Here is a 22,308-nt window from a genome sequence, read left to right as displayed (position 1 = left end):
CACGAGGTGGCGCTGTCAAATCAGGAATACGAAGCAGCAACCCAGCAGCAACAGGGCTCTGCATCTCAGCAATGGGCTTGTGCTTCCACAGCCACAATTAGCACAGGGACGACGCCTAATTTAATTGTTGGGCTGGCGCTGGGGACCCCAGGGTGACAGTCCTGGGCTACTGGCATTGGCTTGCTCTGTCACCTTGAGTGAGTCAGCTCATTTCTTTGTGCATTGTTGTGCTGCCCCGTGCAAGGAGGATAACTGTGGTGCTGTACCAGGCCAGGAGGGACATGACTAACTTGTGAAACCATGTTAAAGATCATGGCTGAATTGTCTGTGCACACACGTGTGCCCTGGGGAGGTCCCGTCCTGCCACGCTGCAAGGCACCGGCCATGCTGCATTAGTTCACATGGTTGAAGCTGTTGGCTTTAACAGCAGTGGGTGGTGTGCACGTCTTCATGGTGCACGTGGGATGCACATCCTCCTGGTGACAACGAAACCACAAGCTGCAAAATAATATTTTGGGGAAGGACTTTTTACTAGGGCATGTACTGATAGGACGGGGGGGGGTGGGGGGTGGGGAATGGCTTCAAACTGGACGAAAGTAGATTTAGACTAGATATTAGGAAAAAAAATTTCACTCTGAAGGTGGTAAGGCACTGGAACAGGTTGCCCAGAGAAGCCGTGGAAGCTCCATCCCTGGAGGTGTTCAAGGCCAGGCTGGATGGGGCTTTGAGCAACCTGGTCTAGTGGGAGGTGTCCCTGCCTATGGCAGGGGGGTTGGAACTTGTTGATCTTCAAGGTCCCTTCCAACCTAAACCATTCTATGATTCTGTGATCTGTGTATTTTAGTGGTGCCAGGCAGTGCTGTGGGAAGGAGTTACGGGAGACCCTAGAGAGAAGTAGCTCTGATCACAAATTCGTAAGGATATGTCTTGCTAAGCCCAAGAGTGGAGAGGAGCAGGTAGAGATGAGCTGGCATGGTGGCAGTCTCGCACATGAAAGACTTAAAAGTCCTCAGGGAAAGGTTGCAACCATCAAAAATATGTATTTTCTGGTTGGCAACTGAGCAGATGTCCAGTGAGATCCTCAGAGGCTGGTGTAGCTCTGCTGGTGCCTGTATGGCTCTGGGCTAACCCTCAGCGGGGCTGTGCCAGTTTCTACCAGGAAAGGACAGAGGTTGTGAGCAGGAACAGGCCGACACGGTTACTGTGGGAATGCACGGGGACACTTCCATGGAGTCCCTCCCCAAGAGGAGACCCCAAGTGGTCCCGTTCAGCCCAGCTGCAGCTTCCTAGGGTTTTGCTTGGTGCATGCATGGGCACATCTGTCCTGTTCATCGTGCTGCAACGGCCCCTTGCAAAAGGAGCTCATGTGAGCTGTGTGGCTATTAAACAAACAAACAAAAAATTTAAAAAAAAAAAAAAAGACGCTTGAAAAAGAGGTGGACGTATGAGCACAGCCCAGATTTAGAAGGGGGCTTGGAGAGGTGCGCAGAGGGGATGGACTCTTTGTACAAAGATAAGGGCAGGGTTGCAACACCAAACACGTCAGAAGGGCTTCGCTCCCTCTCTGTCCAAGCCCGAATTACCCATGTCCTCTGTCATCCCCCCCCATGTGGGGAACAGCCCACCCTCAGCAGACCTGAGGCCACCTCCACCAGCGGCAGAGCCTCGCACTCCCAGGGTGGCAGAGGGGGACGGGGCTGGGTTTCTCGTCTTTACCCAATTGAAACTGGTCCGGCTCACCACGGCGGCAAAGTCCAAGGCTGCCCGACCACAGGGTCAGCCTCGACGCCCGCGGTCACTTGGCCGCTCGCAGCCTCCCCAGGCAGTCTAACCTGCCCCTTTTGGTGCTGTGGGGAGGGTAGGGGTTCTTTTTCCCCTCCCCAAGCTGCGGTTGGTACCCACCAACCCACTGCGGCCTCAGGTGATGGTCTACAGCCCCTGCAAGGTGAGAAACTCCAGCATGAAGCAGCGGCGCAAGCACCTTGCTGCACAAACCTCTAGCACAAGTAATGTATGCCAAGAGTGAGCTTTTGGGGCAAGACCGGGTTCCCCCCTCCTACAGCCCCAGTCTGTTCTTATATAAATAGTTCAGGACACCTCAAAGACTGTCAGCAATGGGTTTGATCCTTTTGGGCCCATAGCACCTTACAACTGGAATTGTCTAAGGTCTCGGGTGTGGTGGTTCAGCTTTAAATATTCATTCCTTTCTTCAATATATTAGGATTATTTATTTTTCTTTAATGCGACTTTCATGCTCGGTCTCCTGGGCGCGTACGACTTGCTTGCTCAGTGAGGACATCTCTGGTATTTCCTTACATTAATTAGAAGTATTTTTGAGCCTATTGCCATCTGTCTGTAGTTTCCTTGCCGGGGATTTACGGTGAAGGCTGGGCTCTGGCCCCATTACACCTGACAGCCCCTGCAGCACGCTCTGCGTTTGCTTTGCCTCTTCTCCAGCTCAAGCGAAATCGCTCGCGTAACCTTATACGCGTGGCCGGCTCTGTTGACTTCACCAGTCCAGGTTAAGCATGTGCCGATGGCAGGAAGGGGACCGAATTCAGCCATAGGGGAGGGACGCGGACAACAGCACTTGGCTGGTTGCCTTTTATAATTTACAGCGTTGGGGCCGGGATCCTACCGCTTGACTCCGCTTGGGCAGCGCTTTGAGGATCTCTGCGCTCTCGCTTACAGAGCTGCGAAGTGCATTAGGCTGAAATTAATCTGCCAGCCGCAGCTTAAGGCGGCCCTGACCTAGCTGAGAGTGCGTTTTGCTAATAAAAAAAAAAAAAAGAAAAAAAAAAAAAAAAAAAAACCACAAAAAAACAACAAAACCAACCCTGCCAATGCTCACTGTGACCAATTTCCAACTGCAGGGAAAGGCATGCGCTGAGCTCTCCCTGGGATATTCTCCACCCTTGCACAGAGCGAACCCGAGCCAAGCAATTTCTAGGTCTCAAATCCCGCCTGCCCCTGACGGTCTCATCTTCCAGCTTCCCCCTGGTCGCTTTTGAAGCCGAGCACGTGCTTCGCGGCGGCGGGGGCAGCGGCGGCGGGCGGCCCCTGCTCGCTGAAGGGACGCTCGGCCTCTGCGCGAGGTCCTGCACGTGTTGCAGGGCAGAGCCGGCGAGAGGTAGGTGCTGCCTTTGCCGAGGCCGCTGCCAAACCGGCCCCGAGCTGGCACCAGCGATGTCCCTTCTGCAAAGAGCCCTCTCCGGGGCAGGGGGAAGGTGGGGGAAAGGGGGTGGCTCGGGGACGAAGCGACGACGCCATGGTTTCCTGCCAGGGGTGGCAAGGTGGGCATCGGGCAGGGTGACCGGCACCCAAATGGCTGAGAAAAGGGGTGGAAGAGGCAGGAACCGGGGAGGGGGTTTGCACAAGGCCTTTCCTGGCTGCTGCGGTCCAAGGCCCCTCTTCCCCTAAATGCGTCATGGGTGGGTATTGCAGCTGAGCTGCATCAGGAGGGAGCGTTTTGTGGTTTGGTTTTTTTTTTTTTTTTTTTTTTTCCCTTCTTCTTTGCGTGTGCTTCTGCACGTTTTTATTTATTGGCTTTCCTAAATTGCAGCCCAGGTAACCTGCTCTGCCTCCGAAAGCCCTCTGGTCACCACCCCTTGGCTACCCTTGACCCTGGCAGCATCTTCAAAGGGAGCATGGGCCTGCTGCGGAGCGTGCAATGTTTGCTCACTTATCGGGCGAGCAGCTACCGCCTCCCTGCCTTGGGGGGTTTCATCAGCCTCCCGCAGCGCTCCAGGGGAGACCGGTCGGCCACCGCTGCTTGCACAAGGTCAGTCCACCCCCCCACCCCCCCCTCCCCCAGCCCAGGCACAGATGTGTCCCCCGCCCCACGGCGAGCTCCCTGTCCTCAGTCGGTGACTGCTGTTCGAGTCTTATCAGGGCAACTTGTTAATTAAGTGCTCGCTCGCCTTGCTAAGGCGTTAGGTTCGTTTTCCAGCCCTTGCTAATCATGGGTAAAAAGGGCTGCATCTCCAGTTCTTCCAGCCCCACAAGCCACTCCGGAGCCCAGGTCTCAGCGGCGGTGGGCACGCTGTGGTGGGTCCCAGCAGAGGCAGCTGTGCCCAGCGGTGGGCAAAGATGGAGGTGATGCTCCATCAGGACATCCAGCCTATGTCTAGTCTTGCTTGGGTGCGTTTCAGTTACTTGTACGGGACCTCGCAGCCCAAAGCCCTTTCCTGGATGGGTCTGAAAATGGTCTATCTGAATTTGGAAGTTTCTTAGCTGTTTGGCACAGGAGAGAGGAGAGATGCTCGGCCCCCTCCCTCCCAGCTGTGCCACCGCTAGAGGCTGGGGTGTTTCGGGTACGTCAGGCCTCCTCCTAAGATCTAACCAGTCACAACAAAATGGACAATTCCTCCCCCCTGTGCGACATCTTTGTTTAAAAAAAAAAAAAAAAAAAAAAAGAAATCATTAATTTCTATTGAAGATATTTTTTCACTGCTGGTAAAAGGCAAATGCATACCTGGGCTTAGCGGACCAGGTCTGCAATGTGTTGGGGTTGAGATCCCGGGGAGGGGGACAGCTCTCCAGCTGCAGGGTCTGCAGTGAGGGGCCATCTGGAAGGATGGCCCCAGGGAGCTGGGAAAGAGTCCCAGCACTGCAGGAGCAGAGCCAGTGGCCACCTGCCCCAGGGCCTGAGCCACAGGGAAGTTTCATATCCTGCCTTTTTAACCTTTGAATTCCACTTCCCCCCCCCCCCCCCCCCTTTTTTTTTCCCCTGTAGTGTGACATTTCTGCATCTTAAGGCATTCCCAAATTCATGAGGCTGCACACTTTCAGGGGGTCCCAGCAAGCCTAGAGGGGGTGCAAGGCCCCTGTGCTAAGAGCAAACTGCCCAGGACAGCGGGGGGGACGCGAGGACAGAGATGGTGGAGGACACGTGGACAGGGATGGGTCACAGCAGCCCCAGCAAGGCACGGTGGGGAGGGAAGCCATGGCCCCTCCCCTGCAGCCTGGCTCCTGGCTGGGGTCGGAAAAAGAGGTGCCAGGGCAATATCGGACCGGGCACACATAAAAGAGGGCATGTGTCATGCTAAATGTGAGAGACTTGGCCATCCTGTCCCCAAACCCCTTCCGGACAGACCGGGGACCTTGCTGTGTGCTGTCCCTGCTGGGTCTGCGTTGCCGCCTTGGGAGGCAGAAGGCTGCAACGTCCAGCCATGACCGACCCTCCCAGTTCACCAGGCGCTTTCCAACTCTGGCAATTCTCGCAGGATGTAAACCGTGCCGGAGGGAAGCACCAGGGGCAGGCGCATAAAGGTGTTCCCACGAATTAATAGGAGGAAGAAAGAAAAACATGTGCCAGTTGGGACTCGCCCCTGGAGCGGCGCATTGTCTGTGGCCGGCTCGCCGCTGCGTTTAGAGCGGGGCCCTTTGAAGGCTGATTTAAATCTGCTGCTGGGAGGTGTCACCTGTTGGCATCGTGCCTTCCCCGGCTCCCCGATGAGGTTTTTGTCTCCGTTGAACGCTGGCGACAATAAGGGTCACTGGAGCACGCAGCTGGGCGAAGGCACAGGCTCAGTCCTGTTTCCCCCCCCAAAAAAAAACAACTACCCGGGAGCCTGCAAGGGGGAGGAGGGGAAGGCGGCAGGCGGTAAACAAGTTGCCCTGAGCCCTGCGAGATGGCGAAGGGACGGGTTCTCCCCCCGCCGGCTTCCCGGGAGAGGGCGCTGGCCCCGCGGCTGCAGCGCCCGGCTCTTCTCCGCTGGCTCGTAAACAAGTTGTGCAGGGCAAAGGCATGGGACTGCCACCAACCCCCCACCCGGGTAGGGAGCGACATCCTCCCACCCCATCCGTGAAACCCTTGCCCACGCTGGGGGTCTCTCCCAGGCAAGGGTTTGCTGGCCGGCGGGTGTTTATCGGATGGAGGGGAGATGTTTACATTGCAAGCTGCCTTCACTCCCCGCTTCCCTTTCGGGGTTGTTCGGCGGAGCTCAGCGGGTGAAAAGAGGAGCTGCTCGGATGGGGTAAGGGTCACCCCACGCCAACAGGGACCTCCACCTGTAAATGCCCTGGGCTTGTTTGCAGCCAGCTCTGGTGGCCAAAGTTTCTGGGAAATTTGTAGGTAGCAAGCACGTTTCCAAGAATTTGGAGCTATCAGAGCTGTCAGTGTCCCAGTTAAACAAACCCTCTCTGCAAACCGAGGGAAAAAGGCTGGGCATGGATTTAGGTTGCCTGGGGCTTGACAGGCCCCCTGTATGGGAGCTATTTTGGGTCTCTCCTGGCCTGACTGGGTCTCAGCACCAGCTTGTGGCTACTTTTTGCTTCAGCTGAGCTGTTAGATTCAGGTGACCACAGCTGAACTTGGACTAAATATGGGATCCTCGGGTAATTTGTATGGGTAAAAGACAGCATTTGTTTCTGTGTTGAAACCTTTGCTCTCTACATCAGGGTGCAGGAACTGGGGTTGTGGAGGAAGGCAGGTTCTGTTGTCATGCTTGGTGGCTCTGCCTTGCCCAAGCAATTTGAGGAGGTGAAAACCACCTGAATTTCACTTCGGTTCTGGACAGCCTCAGGGCATTAACACACACTTGTGGCTGCTGCAAGGTGGTAAAGAATGAGCAGGGTTGTCCCCGGAGGGAGGGTGGGGACCCAGCTCTTGAGACAATAAACCAAGGCAAGGCCTTAGCCAGCACTTCCACCTCCTCCTGGCTGAGGATCCAGCTCTCCCTGGCACTTGCCCCCCCATCCCCCAGCAAAACTCTGGCTGTGCAGAGGCTGTGTCTTCAGTAGGGTGGCTGTGTTGGCCAGGAGGCTCCAGCTTCTTGGAGGGATAGCGGTTTTGGTGCCATCCTCCCGAGGCTGGCACTGGGTGGCCCAGGATCCCGTCGCCCTGAGGCAGGCGTGTGGGTGGCGTGTGCTTGGCCTGGTACCTGCGTGTGGGTGCAGCTCCTTCTGCTAGTGCCGGCATCACTCTCCCACCTCTTGGGTCCAGGCTGGGAGGCGCAGAGGGCTGAGCGGGAGCCGGGGATGGGACAGTGCGGGAGCTGCCCGGGTGGAAAAATACTGGGCAGTGCCTGCAGTTTTCTGGGCGCTTCTTCCCACCCGAGCGCCTCTGAAAGCGGGTGTTTCCTGCACCCACGGCGGGGATGGGGGATTTCTCCTCCCTTGTGGGACTGTGATGGATTCTCCACGCTGGAGTGAGGGTCTCCGCTAGCAAATCCAGGTGCTGGAGCCTAACCTGCTTTGAGGGGCAAAGCAGGGCATGGTGCAGGGCACTGCCTGCTCCCCCACCCCCAAAAACATGCACCAAGCCAGAGCCTGGGCCCAGGGCTGGGGGGGTGGGGGCTCCGCTTCCCCCCTCTTTTCCCCGCAGCCCTGTTTACCCAGGGCAGCTCATTTCCAACCCTGCGAGTTATGCAAAGGCAGCCGCTAATGTAAACGCCGCAGAAAACCCTGGATCTGCTCCCGCTGCCGCTTTCCCAAAACTATGCGAGATGAGGGGTTATTATTTTTTTTTCTTTTTTTTTTTTCGGGCAGGGAGGGTTGCAAAATACACCCAACACCCCCCAACTTTCTGCTCCCCCCCCCCCCCCCCCATGCGGGGCGCAGGGAGGGGCTTCCCCCCTGCACCTTCCCGGGGGGGGGGGGAAGGGGGGGCCGCAACCCGGCGGCGCTGCTGTCGCCGCCGGCGGCGGAAAAGGAGGAGGAGGAGGAGGAGCGGCGGCCTCTTGTCAGCCCCCCCCGGCCCCGTCCTGCCCCCGGCCCGGCCGCCGCTGCCCAATCAGTGCGGCGGGGCCGGCGCTGCGGCGCCATAAAGCGGCGGCGGGCGCGGCCCCGGGAGCCGAGCGTGGGAGCCCCGCGCCCGCCCGCAGCCGCCGCCGAGCCCGCAGGTAACGGCCCCGCGGGGGAGTGGGGGGTACCCGCCACCGGCGACTTCCCCGACGGAGCCTCTCTCGGGGCAGCGGAGAAGAAGAAGAAGAAGAAGAAGGAGGGAGGGGAGGGAAGAGGGGAAAACAGCTCCGCCTTGTGCCGGGGCTCCCCGGCGGCTTTTTGGCAGCCGGCGACAGACCTTGTAGGGGAAAATTACTGCTTCCTTTTTTTTTTTTTTTTTTCTTTTTTTCTTTTTTTTTTTTTTCTTTTTTGGGGGTGGGTGGAGAGGCAGCTCGAGTTTTCTCTTGAAAACAGATGTTCTGTGCAGTTTTGGGTTTTGTGGTGTTTGGCTTTCTTTTTTTTTTTTTTTTTTTTCTTCCCCCCACGAGGCTCTTCAGCTGCTGGCTGAAATACGGGTGCCTTCCTTCCTGCCAGGAGATGTACGCGTGGGTGACGCTTCTCGCAGTGGAGCGGGGCCGTGGGGGTACACCCCCCCCCCCCACACACCCCTTCCCCCCCCGCTGGGGCGAGCAGAGCCCCGCAGCCAGCGCAGAGGAGCCCCACCATAGTTAGAGGGGGGGGGGCTGTGTGCGCTGGTCCGGGTAGCCCCAACCTCCCTGCAGAGGGGTAGGGTGTTGGAGGACTTTCCAACTGCCTTGAGATTTTCCAATTATTTGTACTTCTGAGCTCCCGCGGACGTGCGTGGGTCCCGCCTGCCGTGGTTCCTGCCGCAGGTGGGCTGGCTGGAGCTCCGGGCTGCGCTGGGCTCGCCAGGGATGCTGCTGGACTCGCCGCCTGGGACCAGAGCTCCTTCAAAGGAAAGGCTGAGGGACTTGGGGCTTTTTAGTCTAGAGAAAAGAAGATTGAGGGGGGATCTTATTAATGCTTATAAATACTTACAGGGAGAGTGCCAGGGGGATGGGAACAGTCTTTTTTTTCAGTGTGATGGGACAAGAGGTAACGGGCACAAACTTGAATGTAGGAAGTTCCATCTTAACATGAGGAGGGACTTCTTTACTTTGAGGGTGGCAGAGCACTGGAACAGGCTGCCCAGAGAGGTGGTGGAGTCTCCCACTCTGGAGACATTCCAAACCTGCCTGGACGCCGTCCTGTGCAACCTGCTGTAGGTGACCCTGCTCTGTCAGGGGGGTTGGACTAGATGATCTCCAGAGGTCCCTTCCAACCCTGACCATTCTGTGATTCTGTGAAACCTCCTCATGGCTGCCCGGAGGCTGCTGCCCTGGGTGGCTTTGGGGGTTGCTTGCGTTGCCTCCTGCCCCAGACGAGGCTTGTGTAACTTCTGCTGATGTGAGAAGGCAGCTGGGGCTGGCAAACCCTCCTCGCTTGAAGCAAGTTATGTTAAGAAAGCCCTGGCTAAAGCTTTCCTCGTGGGTTAGCCTTGCTCCAGAGCGGTGGTAAGCACGGAGGTGAAAAGTTCAGAGGGCTGAGGAGGGCCTTTTGAAGGCTGTCGGCTCGGTGGATAAGGCTGAAGTTATTGGCAGGACGTGGGCAGGAATTTGGGTATTAACAGGGCGCTTTGGAGGCATCGGTTCTGGAGCAGTGCTTTCCAAGCTGCCTGCATCTGTCCGCCTGTGCTGCTGTGTTTTCTGCCTGCAGAATGGCATGGGACTGGGAGGCGAAAAATCTGGGAGCGCAGGGAAGGGCTCACCTCACCGTTGGGGTTGGTTTTTATATCCTCCTTGCAGGAACCCCCTCGTCCGGTCTGCAGCCATGGCCACCTCGGCGAGCTCCCACCTGAGCAAAGCCATCAAGCACATGTACATGAAACTGCCGCAGGGGGAGAAGGTCCAAGCCATGTACATCTGGATCGATGGGACAGGGGAGCACCTCCGCTGCAAGACTCGCACGCTGGACCATGAGCCCAAGAGCCTTGAAGGTGAGAGGGCAGGTGCAGGACTTGCAGCCCCTCGCTGGCTAGAAGCAGCCGTGCTTGGCTGTTCCGGAGAAAGGATGGCATTTCTTCCTTTTCATGGCAGCAGGATGATATTTGGGCAACACATTGCTCCTCTCCCCTTTCCAGTTACCCCTTTCCCCAGATTTCCGGGGGACATGTTCCCGGCTCTCCAGATGTGGAGTTTCTGTAAGATGCTTGGGGTTGGGAGCCTGTCCCTGGCGCTGCCCCTGCTGCGGAGGGGGCTGTTGGCAGGGGCTGGGGGGCTGTTGGCAGGGGCTCGGCGGCCCATTGACTCTCAAGTACTCGTTTTGGCCGGAAGTAGTTTGGCAGAAGAAAGTGGAGGGGAAAGAATGGAGCTATCCGGTGTAATTAAGAGCTTGTGTCCCTCAGAACAAACAGTCCCAGCTTACACAATAATAGCATTAGGATTTTCCCCAGGTTGCCATGGTGCTGGCTGGAGACAGTTATGAAATGAAAATACTGTGTGTCACTGAGCAGAATTACCTCTTTTTTTTTTTTTTTTTTTTTTTTTTTCCCCTTTTTCTTCTAAGGGAGTGGTTGGCACAGCTCCTTTGAAATCTTTGTGCTTCCCATCCTCTGGCTTTCCCCCCCAGGATATGGAGGAGATAACATTGCCTGGGGGGGGTGGAGTTCGCCGCTGCTCCTGCTGTGCTGTGACCTGGAGGGCAGAGCATGGCCAGGAGGGGTGGGTGAGGGGAACAAGCTGCCCATACTCTTCCTCCATACGCGACTCCACCTATACACGACTTGCTCTCCCACTTTCCCCAGGCGGTGCAACGTGGATGAGGGTGTTTCATGGCTCGTCTTGTTCCTATAGCTTGAAGATGGCTCGTGCTCTGCCCTCTCCCAGCTTGCCCAGCCACCTCTGTGAGGAGACTGGGTGTTTTGCTCGTGGTGGTTGTTGCGACATGGGAAACGTTCTCAGTGCTGCTGGGTTTGCTTGGGTTTGGCCAGCAGCCCAGCTCCTTGTGTTTCCCAGGGCGGCTGGGGAGTTGCACTCCCCTGCTTTTGCTTGTTTTGGGGTTTTTGTTTGGTGTGGGTGTGTGTTTTTTTTTTTTTTTTTTTTTTGCTTCCCCTATTTGGAACAAAACCAGCTTGGATTAAACCTATTGTAAGTCTGTTCTCTATACGCATCTTCACCTCTAATACTGGAGGGCAGCAGGGAACCCATCTTCCTGGTGACCGGTGGCCCTGGGTCACTGTGGCTTGTTCCTCTCTCCGCTCCAGATCTCCCCGAGTGGAATTTCGACGGCTCCAGCACCTTCCAGGCTGAAGGCTCCAACAGTGACATGTACCTGCGACCTGCTGCCATGTTTCGGGACCCTTTTCGCAAGGATCCCAATAAACTAGTTCTCTGTGAGGTCTTCAAATACAACCGCCAGTCTGCAGGTGAGTGGACCTTCTCCTGGTGGAGGTGGTGTTTCTGGGAAGGGGAAAGGGGAGACCTATCCAAATGCTGTTCGTGCCCTTAGCATCAGGCATGACACAAAAATAATCCCTGCCCTGAAAATAAAAGGCAACAAAGTGCTGGTGGTGGAGAAAGGGCTAGTCCTGGGATTCTTCACCTTTCCTCGAACTGTAAATAAAGTGGAAATGGGGAATGGAGGTGGAGATGCTAATAAGCTTTGTGCTGCTTTTCTGTTCTAGAGACAAATCTCCGACACACCTGCAGGCGGATTATGGATATGGTGTCCAACCAGCACCCCTGGTTTGGGATGGAGCAAGAGTACACTCTCCTGGGGACAGATGGACATCCATTTGGCTGGCCTTCCAATGGCTTCCCTGGACCCCAAGGTAATCTTTCGGGAGTCTGCGCTGGACCAACTCAGGAGCGTTTGAACTGTAATCCGTGTGACGCAGCTTAAGTGCTTCAGGCGAGCTGAAAGATTGAAGGTGTTTCTAGAACTGAAGGTGGACAATAGCAAGAAGGATATTGGCAAAACCTAACCCATGAGATTAAGATCGTTACAGAAAGGCTAAGACGGTTATTGGCCTCATCTAAATTTGCTGCTCGGTTTGTTAGTCTGCAGGTGACTTAAACTCATGCCCAGCGTGACAGAGCACAAGCCCAGGCTCTGAGGGACTCGCTCTCCATCAGTGCTGTACACTGCTCCTCCTTCCATGAAAAACAGATTTTTGGGGGTTTCCCACACATCTCAAGCCTTTGGAGAGTTCTTCCCCACGTGTGCTCAATCTTCACTGAATTTAAGCCTCTTTCCTACTGGAAACTCACGTTCCCCTTGGTGTTCACCTGTGCTGTTGCAGGTCCGTACTACTGCGGTGTGGGGGCAGACAAAGCCTATGGCAGAGACATTGTGGAGGCCCACTACCGAGCGTGCCTTTATGCTGGAGTGAAAATTGGAGGAACCAATGCAGAAGTGATGCCAGCCCAGGTAAATTGTTTCAGGTGCCTCGTGGAACAAGCTAATACAGAAAAATCCAGGCAGTGGGAGCTTTTTGCTCTGAACCATGTAGTTTAATCAATGATCGGAGCATAAGGGGGGCGGGAAGTGTCTCGCTGCGATTGTTTCTGCACCACTGAGCCAGTGACTCCTCCTCCTTGTAGTGGGAGTTCCAGGTGGGACCATGCGAAGGCATTGAGATGGGGGATCACCTCTGGATTGCACGCTTCATCCTCCATCGGGTGTGCGAAGACTTCGGTGTCATTGTGTCCTTCGATCCCAAACCCATCCCTGGGAACTGGAACGGTGCTGGCTGTCACACCAACTTCAGCACCAAGAACATGAGGGAAGACGGAGGTCTCAAGTAAGTTTTTTGAGATGGGCCAAGTAAGTTTTTTGAGATGGGCCAGTAGCATCTGTTTGCTAGGCAGCGGGCTGGACTTGGTAGCAGTGAGCTTTATGCAGAGCTTTTGCCCACATGGGAGATGTCACTCTGGTGCTTGGCGTTATGTTTTAGCCTTTCTTCTGGATTTTTTTTTTTTAATGTTTTGTATAATTACGTACTCCCATCTTGGTGTTGGGTGGGAAATTCAGCCAGCAGTACCGCTCCATCAGTGTTGATAGAGGCATGGGTGGCCACAATGCAGCTACCCGTAGCAGGCTGTCCGGCTCTTGATCTGCCAATGCTGCAAACAAATGAACTCAGCGTAGGTCTTTTTTTGTATAACCACGATGACGGAGAAAGACCATTTGCTTCTGTCTAGACCAGGCTGTGGAAGCCAATGCCACCTTTTCTTAATCAAGATCCTGGAAATGTAAAGCTAGGTCCCTTATGGGACTGATGCGCTGAGTGCAGGCAGGGACCTTACAGCGTTGGGTTGCAGTGGAGCTCTATGAAGGGAATCTTCCTGGCAGATGTGTTTTTTTTTGCTTTAATGTTAGTGATGCCCAGAGATAATGAGCCAACCCATGACTGTGTGAGCTACACAAATAGAAACCTTTGTGTTAAGAAATTTCTCTTCTGAGAGGGGGGTTCCCCAAGACACTGTGTCTATGGGATTTAGTCGTGGGACAGACCAGTGGTGTCCCACATGCAGAACTCCTGAGGGAGCTTTTCAGGCCATGGGGATCCTTTTCCAAGAACCAGCCTGGGTCAGAAGTAGAAGTGGAGAGAAACCCTGTGTTGAGATGATCAGAAAAATGGGCTTTAGGTCATAGGTGTCATCATGAAGTGGCTTGGGGACAGCGATGAATCTGCTATGGTTTGGATGCAGCCATCAAGAGTGGCTCATACCGTCCATCAGACACTCACTGTGTCTTCCCCTCTTCCTTGCTCCCTTTGCAGGCACATTGAGGAGGCCATTGAGAAGCTGAGCAAGCGTCACCAGTACCACATTCGTGCCTATGACCCTAAAGGGGGGCTGGACAATGCCAGGCGCCTGACGGGTTTCCACGAGACATCCAACATCCACGAGTTCTCTGCTGGCGTGGCCAACCGTGGCGCTAGCATCCGCATCCCCAGGAACGTGGGCCATGAGAAGAAGGGCTACTTTGAGGACCGCCGGCCCTCCGCCAACTGTGATCCTTATGCTGTGACAGAGGCCCTCGTCCGCACATGTCTCCTCAACGAAACTGGAGATGAGCCTTTTGAGTACAAGAACTAAGTGGACTGCGCCCACAGACACCGCCTTCCCCCCGCACTTCCCGCACCCCTAAACTTCCCTTCTAGATGTAATCCCAAGGGTACAAGATAACACGTTTTGTGTCTCAGTAACTCTTGTTGTCTTGAGGTGGGGAGGAGGGCAAATTTAGTTTTATCGATGTCTGTTTGTCATTGACTCTTCAGAAGACAAGAGGAGGAGAGGGTGTTAGAGAACTTTTAACCACTGTTTTATTTTTTTGTCTAATTCATGTGTACATCTGATGAGATCCAGTGGCTTCCAGGGACAGACTGCAAACACAAAAAGCCAGTAGGTGAGTGGAAAGCTTAAAACTATAGCTGACTCCCCCCAAGAGTCAAAATTTGGGGTGTTGGCCCCACCACTGGCTCTCTGCAGACAGATGGTTCTCTCAGGTTGGTGCCCTTCTGCAGAGAAGGGAAGACAGGAGCTGTGATGGAGCCCTGCGTGCTCCTGCCGATATGGTGTGATGGGGAGATCTGCACCCTCTGACCACTCTAAGGTTTCTGGGAATCTTATGGCATTGAGTGCAGTGTAGGAGCATTGAGGAGAACTCCTGGTTCTGTCACTGGAAGTCAACTGTTCTCTGGCTCATAACACAGAGTGAAGTAGTATTTTTCTATTTAAATATAAAAACAACAAAAAAATTATATATGAAAGTGTTCTTTTTTTTTTTTAAAAAAAAAAAAAAATGACGTTCCAATGACTCACCCGGCTAGAGCAGGCAGAGCTCCTGAGGTGGTGGGCCTCCAGGTGGGACTGAGAGTGAGCTTGGAGGGCTCGGTGGAGGAGACTTGGATGAGATCTGTTTCAGCGTGGAGTGGAGTTTGCAGGAGGCGGTTCCCAGACCCGGGAAGCCCACAGAAGCATTTATCACTGTAACTTGAGCAGCCGCGACACGCTCATGAGTGCGTTAGATCAACAGGAGGAAGGTGTTCTGAACTAGGAGTTGACCGGTCAACTTAATTGTGTTCTGGACAGAGCTGTGGGTGTTTTACCTTTCCAGCGGGGCTAGCATGTCACTAAAGCAGGGCTTTTGATAAAGGAAAAACAAGTTTTAGATTTATTTTTGTTTCATAATGTTCTTAGTTGGGTTTTGCAGAGACCACTGATGTCACTGTTGTGTCCTGGCTCTCGGGCTGCCTGCCATCCAGCTGTGATGAGGGCTAGGAGAAGGGAGAGGTCACCCGTTGCTCCCGGCCAGCCCTGGCACCTCCTAGCTCATGCTGGGGGGGGTGGGGTGGGTTCAAACGTTCTGGGATTTTACACTTGGGTATCTTAGATGGTGCCAGTAATATTCTGTTGCATTTGGACTTCTTCCGAATAGGTTTGTTTTTTTTATAATAAAAAAAAGAAAAAAAGAACAAAACCTTAATTACGACTTCTGCCTCCTTCGTGTGATTCATCCTGGCAACTTCTCTTCTATGTGTGTTGCCTTCACTATTTGAAGGGAATTGGACCCTGATAGTGGATAGGCTTTGGCTTTTCATTTGCGGGGTGGGTTTTTTTTTTTGGGGGGTGGGGGTCTTACAAGCCCTGTGTGCTCTCCAGAAAATGTTTGGTTTTTTTTTAGGTGGCTGTTGATTCTCTGGTGGGTCTAGCTGTGGTTGGAGTGGGCTTGTGGGTGTCCATAGGGAGGGTTATGGGGTAAGCACAAGTGTTTGTGCATCTCCCCAGCGTCCTCCACACAAGTTCTACAGGACGTAGAAATCCTACAGAAAATAAAATTCCAGCATGCTTTATGGAATAAAAGGGGCTTTGTGGAAGAGGACCCTTTCCCACTCTCCCTAGGGAGAAAATGCTGCTCATCCACCCAGAGTATAAAACGAGGCATTTGGAAAACTATGCAAGGTAGTAGAAATGTGTGACATTGCTTTCCAAGTCTTTTTTTTTTTTTTTTTTTTTTTTTAGCTTGTGGTGCTATTTCCCAGCTCCCTAAGAGGTACCTTCTGCAGGGGTGGATGCTTTAACTGTTCCCATCTTTAAATATGGATTAACCACACACGAGCATCCTCCTGGGTTAATGAGGCCATTCCTGCCATCATTTCTTTATGGACCAAGTGGTTCTTTGCATCTCCCTTCTGGGGAACATTCAAAGCAGCACCTTCCTCATGAATGCCCCAAAATTGCACTCTCTGTGCCCGGGCTGGGGACTGCCACCAAAGCAGACACCATGTCCCCTTCTCTGACCATGGCATGACCATGAGGACTAGCTAGAGCAGGGGTACTGCAACCAGAAGAAACCTCTGCTGCTCTGGAGCTCAGAAGTGTTGGGGTTTGCTGATTTGGGGGGACTCTACTATTCTTCCTGACTTCCAAGAAAATGTTACAGAGGAAAAAAATGGATTGCACCATTTTACAGTAAGGAAACTTCTGTGAGGGCATTTGCCCAGGAGGGACAAAACATGGTAATGTTTTTGGGTTGTTGGGGTTTTTTTTGTTTGGGTTTGTTTTTTTTTTTTTTTTTGAGCTTCCTGTACCTCTAAGCACTGTGTATCCTCAAGCTTGGAGCCCTGTCCCTCCAGAGACCCCTTTTCTCCTGGGCCACAAAGGAATCGGGAAAAGGGGGTACAGCTTAGTTTTGGCCACTGAGCATCACCAGCAGCCAAGGCAGTAGCTGATGGGCAGCCAGGTTTTCTCCTGGGGTTAAACAGCATCTCCTTGTACCTCACAGAGCCTCGTCAATGCAGAGAGGTGGAGTACCGTTTGGGTGTCCCTGCAGAGGGTGCCGAGAGGATGCCGTCTCCAGGCTGGCCATCAGGGTGATAACTGGAGCAGGCTCCAATCCTTTGCTTCTCCAGCTGTCTTGAACATAAATTTAGGACAGGAGCTTGATGCTTAATGGTGCCTCTTATTCTCAGCTGAGAAAGCATTTATCCACTCACTTCACAATTACCCAACTGAAAACAAGGTCGGAACAACAAACACTGCTGCGAAATGGCTTTTCTGATGATTATTAAAAATACAGATGCTAAAAAAAATATTATAATGAGTTAGAAGGGAAAATCCTCCCTTTACTCTAGGCACTGTTTTCTGACTCCTTGCTGAGTTTGCTTTGCAGATACCTAAAGATTATGTAGGGTAGAAAGGCCTCCTGTTAAGGCTGTGGAGCTCTTGCAAACTGAGCTCTTGCAAATTCAGAAGCTGAATTTACTGCTTATGTATTTATATAAAACATTATATAAAACTTTTAATGTTAGCCTTTCAGGAGGAAGCAAATCTCTTTTCTCTGTTTATTCATGGTGAACGATATAGGAACATTCACTGAATACAGGGAAATGGAAGTATCGGTCCCAAAGGGTTTGGAGCATCAGGAACCGCTCCGAATGAGGCAGTCAAAAATAGAACCAGCTTTTTGAAGTGCCTGTTGGTTGCACTCCCTTTTAATCAAACACCAGCTTCAGAGACAAGGCTGCTCCAAAACGATTAATATATCTGCTCACGTGCCAGGCTTTTCCCCATAACTGAATTTTAAGGCAATCAAAATAAGATTAGCCACAGCTCCCTTAAAATACAGCCTGTAGCAATTGAGCTAATCAAGATCACACTTGCAGCATCTTTTAATGCGGGGCCGTGCCAGCCCAATTGCTGTGAGGACATGAGGGCTTTTCTCTTCCTGAAAAGCCTGATGAATTAGCTGTGTCTGGTTGGGTTTCTTCTACCCTTTCACAATTTGACAGTGCCCTGATGCTGCTCCAGTATCCACATACCACTTCTCTCTCTCTCTCTCTTTTTTTTTTTTTTTTTTTTTTTTTTTTTTCTGAGGTGTGTGTGTTTTTAAGTGCCATTTGATCTTCCCAGATTACCCTTTTTGGTAGGTCAGCCTCTGCATCCTTATGCAGCCTCCAGTCCTGGCTGTGACCACCTCTCCCTTCTGGAACACAGCTTCTGGAGGAAAAATCAGCCAGTCTTAGGTGGGTAAGGACTTGCTGACCTGTCTTTTGGGTGTCATTACCTGGAGGGGAGAGAAGCCCTTCTTCTTGTTGTTAGGCAAAATTGTTTTTATTTCTCCGCGTCTGTGTTTTTCCCTTTTCCTGGGATGTTGATATTGGCCCGCGTGACTGTCCTACATCTCTTTCTGCCTGTGGAAGATGGGAAAGGATGGTCCCAGAAAGGCAGCCAGACACAGGCTGCCGAAGGGGCGATTTGCAGAGTTCTGCGACAGCCTCCGTTTGTGCTTGAACCTCATGTTATCAGAGCAGCCCTGCTTTGCTCTCTTGAAAATGCCTCCTGGAGGTCCAGCATCTCCTCTGCTGTGGCGTTTGGAGAAGTCCCAGCTGAGATTTAGGCTTGCTGTTCGTTGGCTTCATTGTGGGCTGGTGCAGAGCTGTAAAGAAGGGCTGCAGGTCCTTTGCCCTCTTGCAGGAGGCCAGGGCATGCTCTGGAAAGGCGTGCGGGACTCGGCAAGGCTGGAGCCCAGCCCACAGGGAACAGGTCAAGTGCGACCAGTTAGTAGTTTCTTGTGTGACCCAGATGAGAAAGGTGGTGGTGCTGGGATGGGAATCCTGCCATCACAGACGTCAGTAATTGGGCTTCAGCTAAGCTGGGATTTCATCCCACTTGTTCAGTTACTGATTAAACTGAGGACAGGTGCTTAGGAAACAAGTGGCAGCTCTTGACAGGAGAGCGGAAGATCTCCTTAGGTCTGCGTGGCTTCCCCGGCCGGCTGGATGCAGGGTCAGGACTGGGGTGGCTCGTGACTAGGTCCTCTACCCATGAGTGGTTCTTCTGGCTCTTCAGCTGGGACTGATCATCTACGTGCAGTGGCTGGTTTCACTGTGCTGCATCTTATGGCTTTTAAATTGAATCCTGACTCTGTTTTCTTGCTGCTAAAGGGGCAAGTCCATGTGTAGGATTTGAGGTATGGAGAGACAAATAGCTTTTCCCAAGGCCATGTAGATTATGGGTGATATCAGTCACTGAGTAATGACCCATCTGGATGCCTCAAGGTGTCAATTCTTAATTGCCCGGTTCACAAAGAAATGGTGATCTCAGTTTGCTCCTTGTGACTCTGCTCTGAGCTAGTGCTGGCTGTTTTGGGACCGTCCCCCTCTCTTGTGCTTTGACCTTTGAGAACATGCAGAGAAGGACTCCAAACAGACCAGCCCTGTTGCTCTCTGCACTGAAATGTCTCCAAGGTCTCCATCCCCAGTGGGAGGTGATGTGGACCAGAGCCTCTCCCAGCTGCTCTGGCCTGTGTTTGGAAGGAACGAGATCTGGGGCCGGGTGCTTCTTGCAGGTTAGCCCCCAAAACCTGCAGCAGCCTTGCACACAGAGCGTGCGTGCATTGACTTCAACGGGAGCCTGCCTGGCTGGGGAGAACCCCAGGGTCAGAGGGGGAAATTAGGGAGAAAATCCGTATATTGTGACTCCAGCATGAGCACCAGGGCTGCGGTTCTTCACAGCCTTGTAAGAGGACCAGGCCCTTTGCCTTTGCCCCTCCTAAGCCTTCTCCCTCACTGCTCTTTTCCTCTCTTCCCTGGCGAGATGGCACAAGACCGCTGCGTGTGCCGGGGTAGCAGTGCAAGGGGGGGCAGCTAGGTTTTATCTCAGCCAAAAAACTTCTTTTTTTTTTTTTTTTTTTCCTTCCCCTTTTTTCCCTCTCCATCCTGGCCTGCCCAGAGGCTGGCACGGCCGGGCTATTTTGCTTTCATAAGCTGCATTATGTAAGCCACGTCTTGAGTGGGGATGCAGTGCCAACTTGGACTCCGCAGCGGGAAGGAGCCACATTCCTCTGCTGATGGGTTTAATCCCTGCCTCCAGCTACAGTTGGTTTGCTGGGAGGAATCAGAGGGCTCTGCCGAGGTTCCTAATCCCTTGCCCCAGGTGGAGCCAGCTCCTTTGTGCTGGAGCCCTGCTTTCCTTTGTCAACAAGTTGTGCCCATGCCTCCTCTTAGCAAGCCCTTTCCTTGGCGGCTAAGGGGGTTGGCCCAGGCATGCACGCCACACCTCGGGACCTTCCTCTGCTCCCCTTGTTTGTTGAACGCTCCCGTGGCTAAGGTTGCACTTGCTCAGAAAGGTGGTGGTGGGGTGATGGTGGGAGAGAGAAAAATGGAAGTGGAGATTTCTACAATTGCAGCCCCAAAAAGTAGTGGCAAAGGTGGGTTGCCAGGCTGGCATGGTGAGAAGGTAGACTACAGAGCCTGGTGATGACCATGTTGGTGCCAACAGCTTCCCCATCTGTCTCACCACTGACTAGCCTCCCAGGGTGCCACGTCTGTAAGATGTGACACTTGTCCCACCAAGGGTGTGGGGGAGCCCTGGAGATCCTGCACTCCAGGGGTCCTGCGGCACCAGCCCGGCTGGGTGTAGGGTGCAGGACAGCAATGGCAGGGTGTTTGTTGGCTCCCCGGCAGCCTTCAGCCCCTGCACTCAAGATCAATGATCCCCAGGACGCCATTTGGCTGGGCACAGACCGTGTGGGTTCAGAAGGAAAGGTCCTCTTCATTCACTCAGGTTTTAGGTGAAGCTGACAGCAGCGATGCCTTGCTGTGTGTTTTCATATCCTGTGGGAGGATGAGGCACTAGACTCCACAGTTTTTGCTGGCAGCTTTCCCCAGTGCCAAAGATGCTGTTAAAATGAGATTTATTAATCAGATACAGGTTTGGGCTGCTTTTTCTCATCGCAAAGCCGGGTGACTCAAGCCCATCCGTATGGCTGGTGGAGATGCTGAGCAGCTGGTTGAATTGCCCAGCTGCTTCTGCCCTGAGCCGGAGCTTGGCCAAAATGATTAAAATACTGGGAAAGCAAGTGAATAGGATCCTCCTCCCCTACTGAGCTAAACCTGTTGGGTTCTGGAAAGCATGCTGACCAGCAGCTATTTGGTAAAATGATGGGATCAACATTTGCTTCAACCACAGAAAGCAGCCCGCTCAACGCCTCTCTGTGTTTAGGGGATCCTGAGCAAGCCACCAAGTTTGAGGCGGGAATAGGTGTGCCCAGGGCAATGTTGTCCGGATGCCGTTTCCATTTAGGAAGCTGCCCGGGAACAGCTGAGCTTAAAGATGGGCTTAGCCTGCCTATGAAACTTGGAGGCCAGGGCTTCAGCTGGCTGAATCACCGAAAACTATGTGCTTGCTCTGAAATACAAGATATTTTCAGGCTATTTTCCACCCAGACAGATAACACATGCAGGATGATTAACTGACTCCATTTTTTCCACTTCTCCTTGTGGCTGGCTCTCCTGGCAAGATCTCCATCCGCTCTTTAAAATGCTTTCACTGTAACACGGATGCCTTTTCTTCTGGCAAATAATTGTGCCAGCGATCAGTGGGTGACACTGTCACCATGGGCTGCAGACCTATGAGGAAGCATTTCATTAAGAGAAAAGATTGCTTTGGTGTGGAAGTTTTTACCTCTAATCCTTCTAAGATGAAGAAAGTTGTTCGTGAAGCTGGCTGGAGAAGGAGGTGGTCTCTGGCAGGGCTGTCCTCTCCACCATTTGGGGGCTGTGCCCCGTGTACCAGGAGCCAGGGATGCTGCATGGATGGTGGTTTGGGACTAAAAAGCATCCTAAAGATTTATGGCATGGTAGCAGTCTGTGCTATGGAAATGTCCTGGCCAGAGTGAGGTGTTTCATCTTGGTCATTGGGTCTCTGTTTTCATGGGGAGGGAGAACGGAGTTGGCAACAGTGCTATCTTACTCTCTAAGCTTAAGCTCATGCATGGCAAACCCTACTCACACCATCTTCTCTGCGCAGGGTAGAAACATCAAGGGATAAAGGGCAATATCCAGGACCCTACTGAAGGTGTCCGCCTGGCTTGTACAGGCAATGGAGAGCAGAAGGTGTTGAAAATAGCCTGAACAATGGTACGGCAACACCCCTGCGTACGGGGAGCCAGGCTTTGGCACCGCAGGAGCAGAAGTGATCTGAGTCACTCCTGCGAGCCACTCACGGTGGCTCCAAAGCACCCAGGAAGGAGTTAGCTACCTAGTTGGAGCCTGAGCATGGGTAGGCATGAGTCTACATGGTTCCTCTTGAAACAAAAACCAGCCCTTCTCCATGTTGTGTCTTGCAGAGAGGCGGCCTCGGCTTGCTGGGGGAGCTCGTGCTGGAGAAGGTCATGAAGCTTGTGAGACGGAGCTTCTGCTGGAATACCTGATCTTGGTAAAACAAAGCTCTGTGCAAAAGTTGGGGTGGCAGAAAGGTGGTGATGCCACCTGGGTTCTGCAGAGCACCTGCACGACCAGGGTGAATGGGTTTCTATTGGGCTGTAGCCGAGCTGGATCGCTCCCAGGGCGCCTGTGCAAACAGCGTGTGACCTTCGTGTCGTGGGACATCTTGGGTGGGAGCTAGTGACAGCTTAGCCCAAAATGCTCTCTGACACCCAGCAGCTCCCCCTCCTCATCTCCCCCTGCTCATCTCCCTCTCCTATCCAGCTGGTGGAAACTGCTCACATGAAACCTAAAGCAAACACTGCAATTCTTGTCTTTTTGTTGTGAATAATGTCAGGCCTTTTTTTTTT

General features: G+C 53.1%; 1 protein-coding gene across 2 annotated transcripts; it reads left to right on the top strand.

Annotated features, from left to right (window-relative positions):
- The first annotated feature begins 3,759 nt into the window (after positions 1 to 3,759).
- On the top strand, positions 3,760 to 14,493 carry GLUL (glutamate-ammonia ligase). 2 transcript variants are annotated; one of them, XM_082483398.1, is made up of 7 exons: positions 3,760 to 3,781; positions 9,531 to 9,721; positions 10,988 to 11,149; positions 11,408 to 11,554; positions 12,026 to 12,153; positions 12,327 to 12,526; positions 13,508 to 14,493. In XM_082483398.1, exons 2-7 carry the CDS (start codon positions 9,556 to 9,558, stop codon positions 13,824 to 13,826), a joined length of 1,122 nt encoding a protein of 373 aa, XP_082339524.1. In that variant the 5' UTR covers positions 3,760 to 3,781; positions 9,531 to 9,555; the 3' UTR covers positions 13,827 to 14,493. The 2 variants fall into 2 exon arrangements, with proteins under 2 accessions (XP_082339524.1, XP_082339525.1); XM_082483399.1 differs by lacking the exon at positions 3,760 to 3,781 and adding an exon at positions 7,757 to 7,844.
- The last annotated feature ends 7,815 nt before the right edge of the window (positions 14,494 to 22,308 follow it).

The sequence above is a fragment of the Vanellus vanellus genome, assembly GCF_965231255.1.
Source record: "Vanellus vanellus genome assembly, chromosome: 5".
Lineage (NCBI taxonomy): Eukaryota > Metazoa > Chordata > Aves > Charadriiformes > Charadriidae > Vanellus > Vanellus vanellus.
This window is presented reverse-complemented; position numbering and strand designations above follow the sequence as displayed.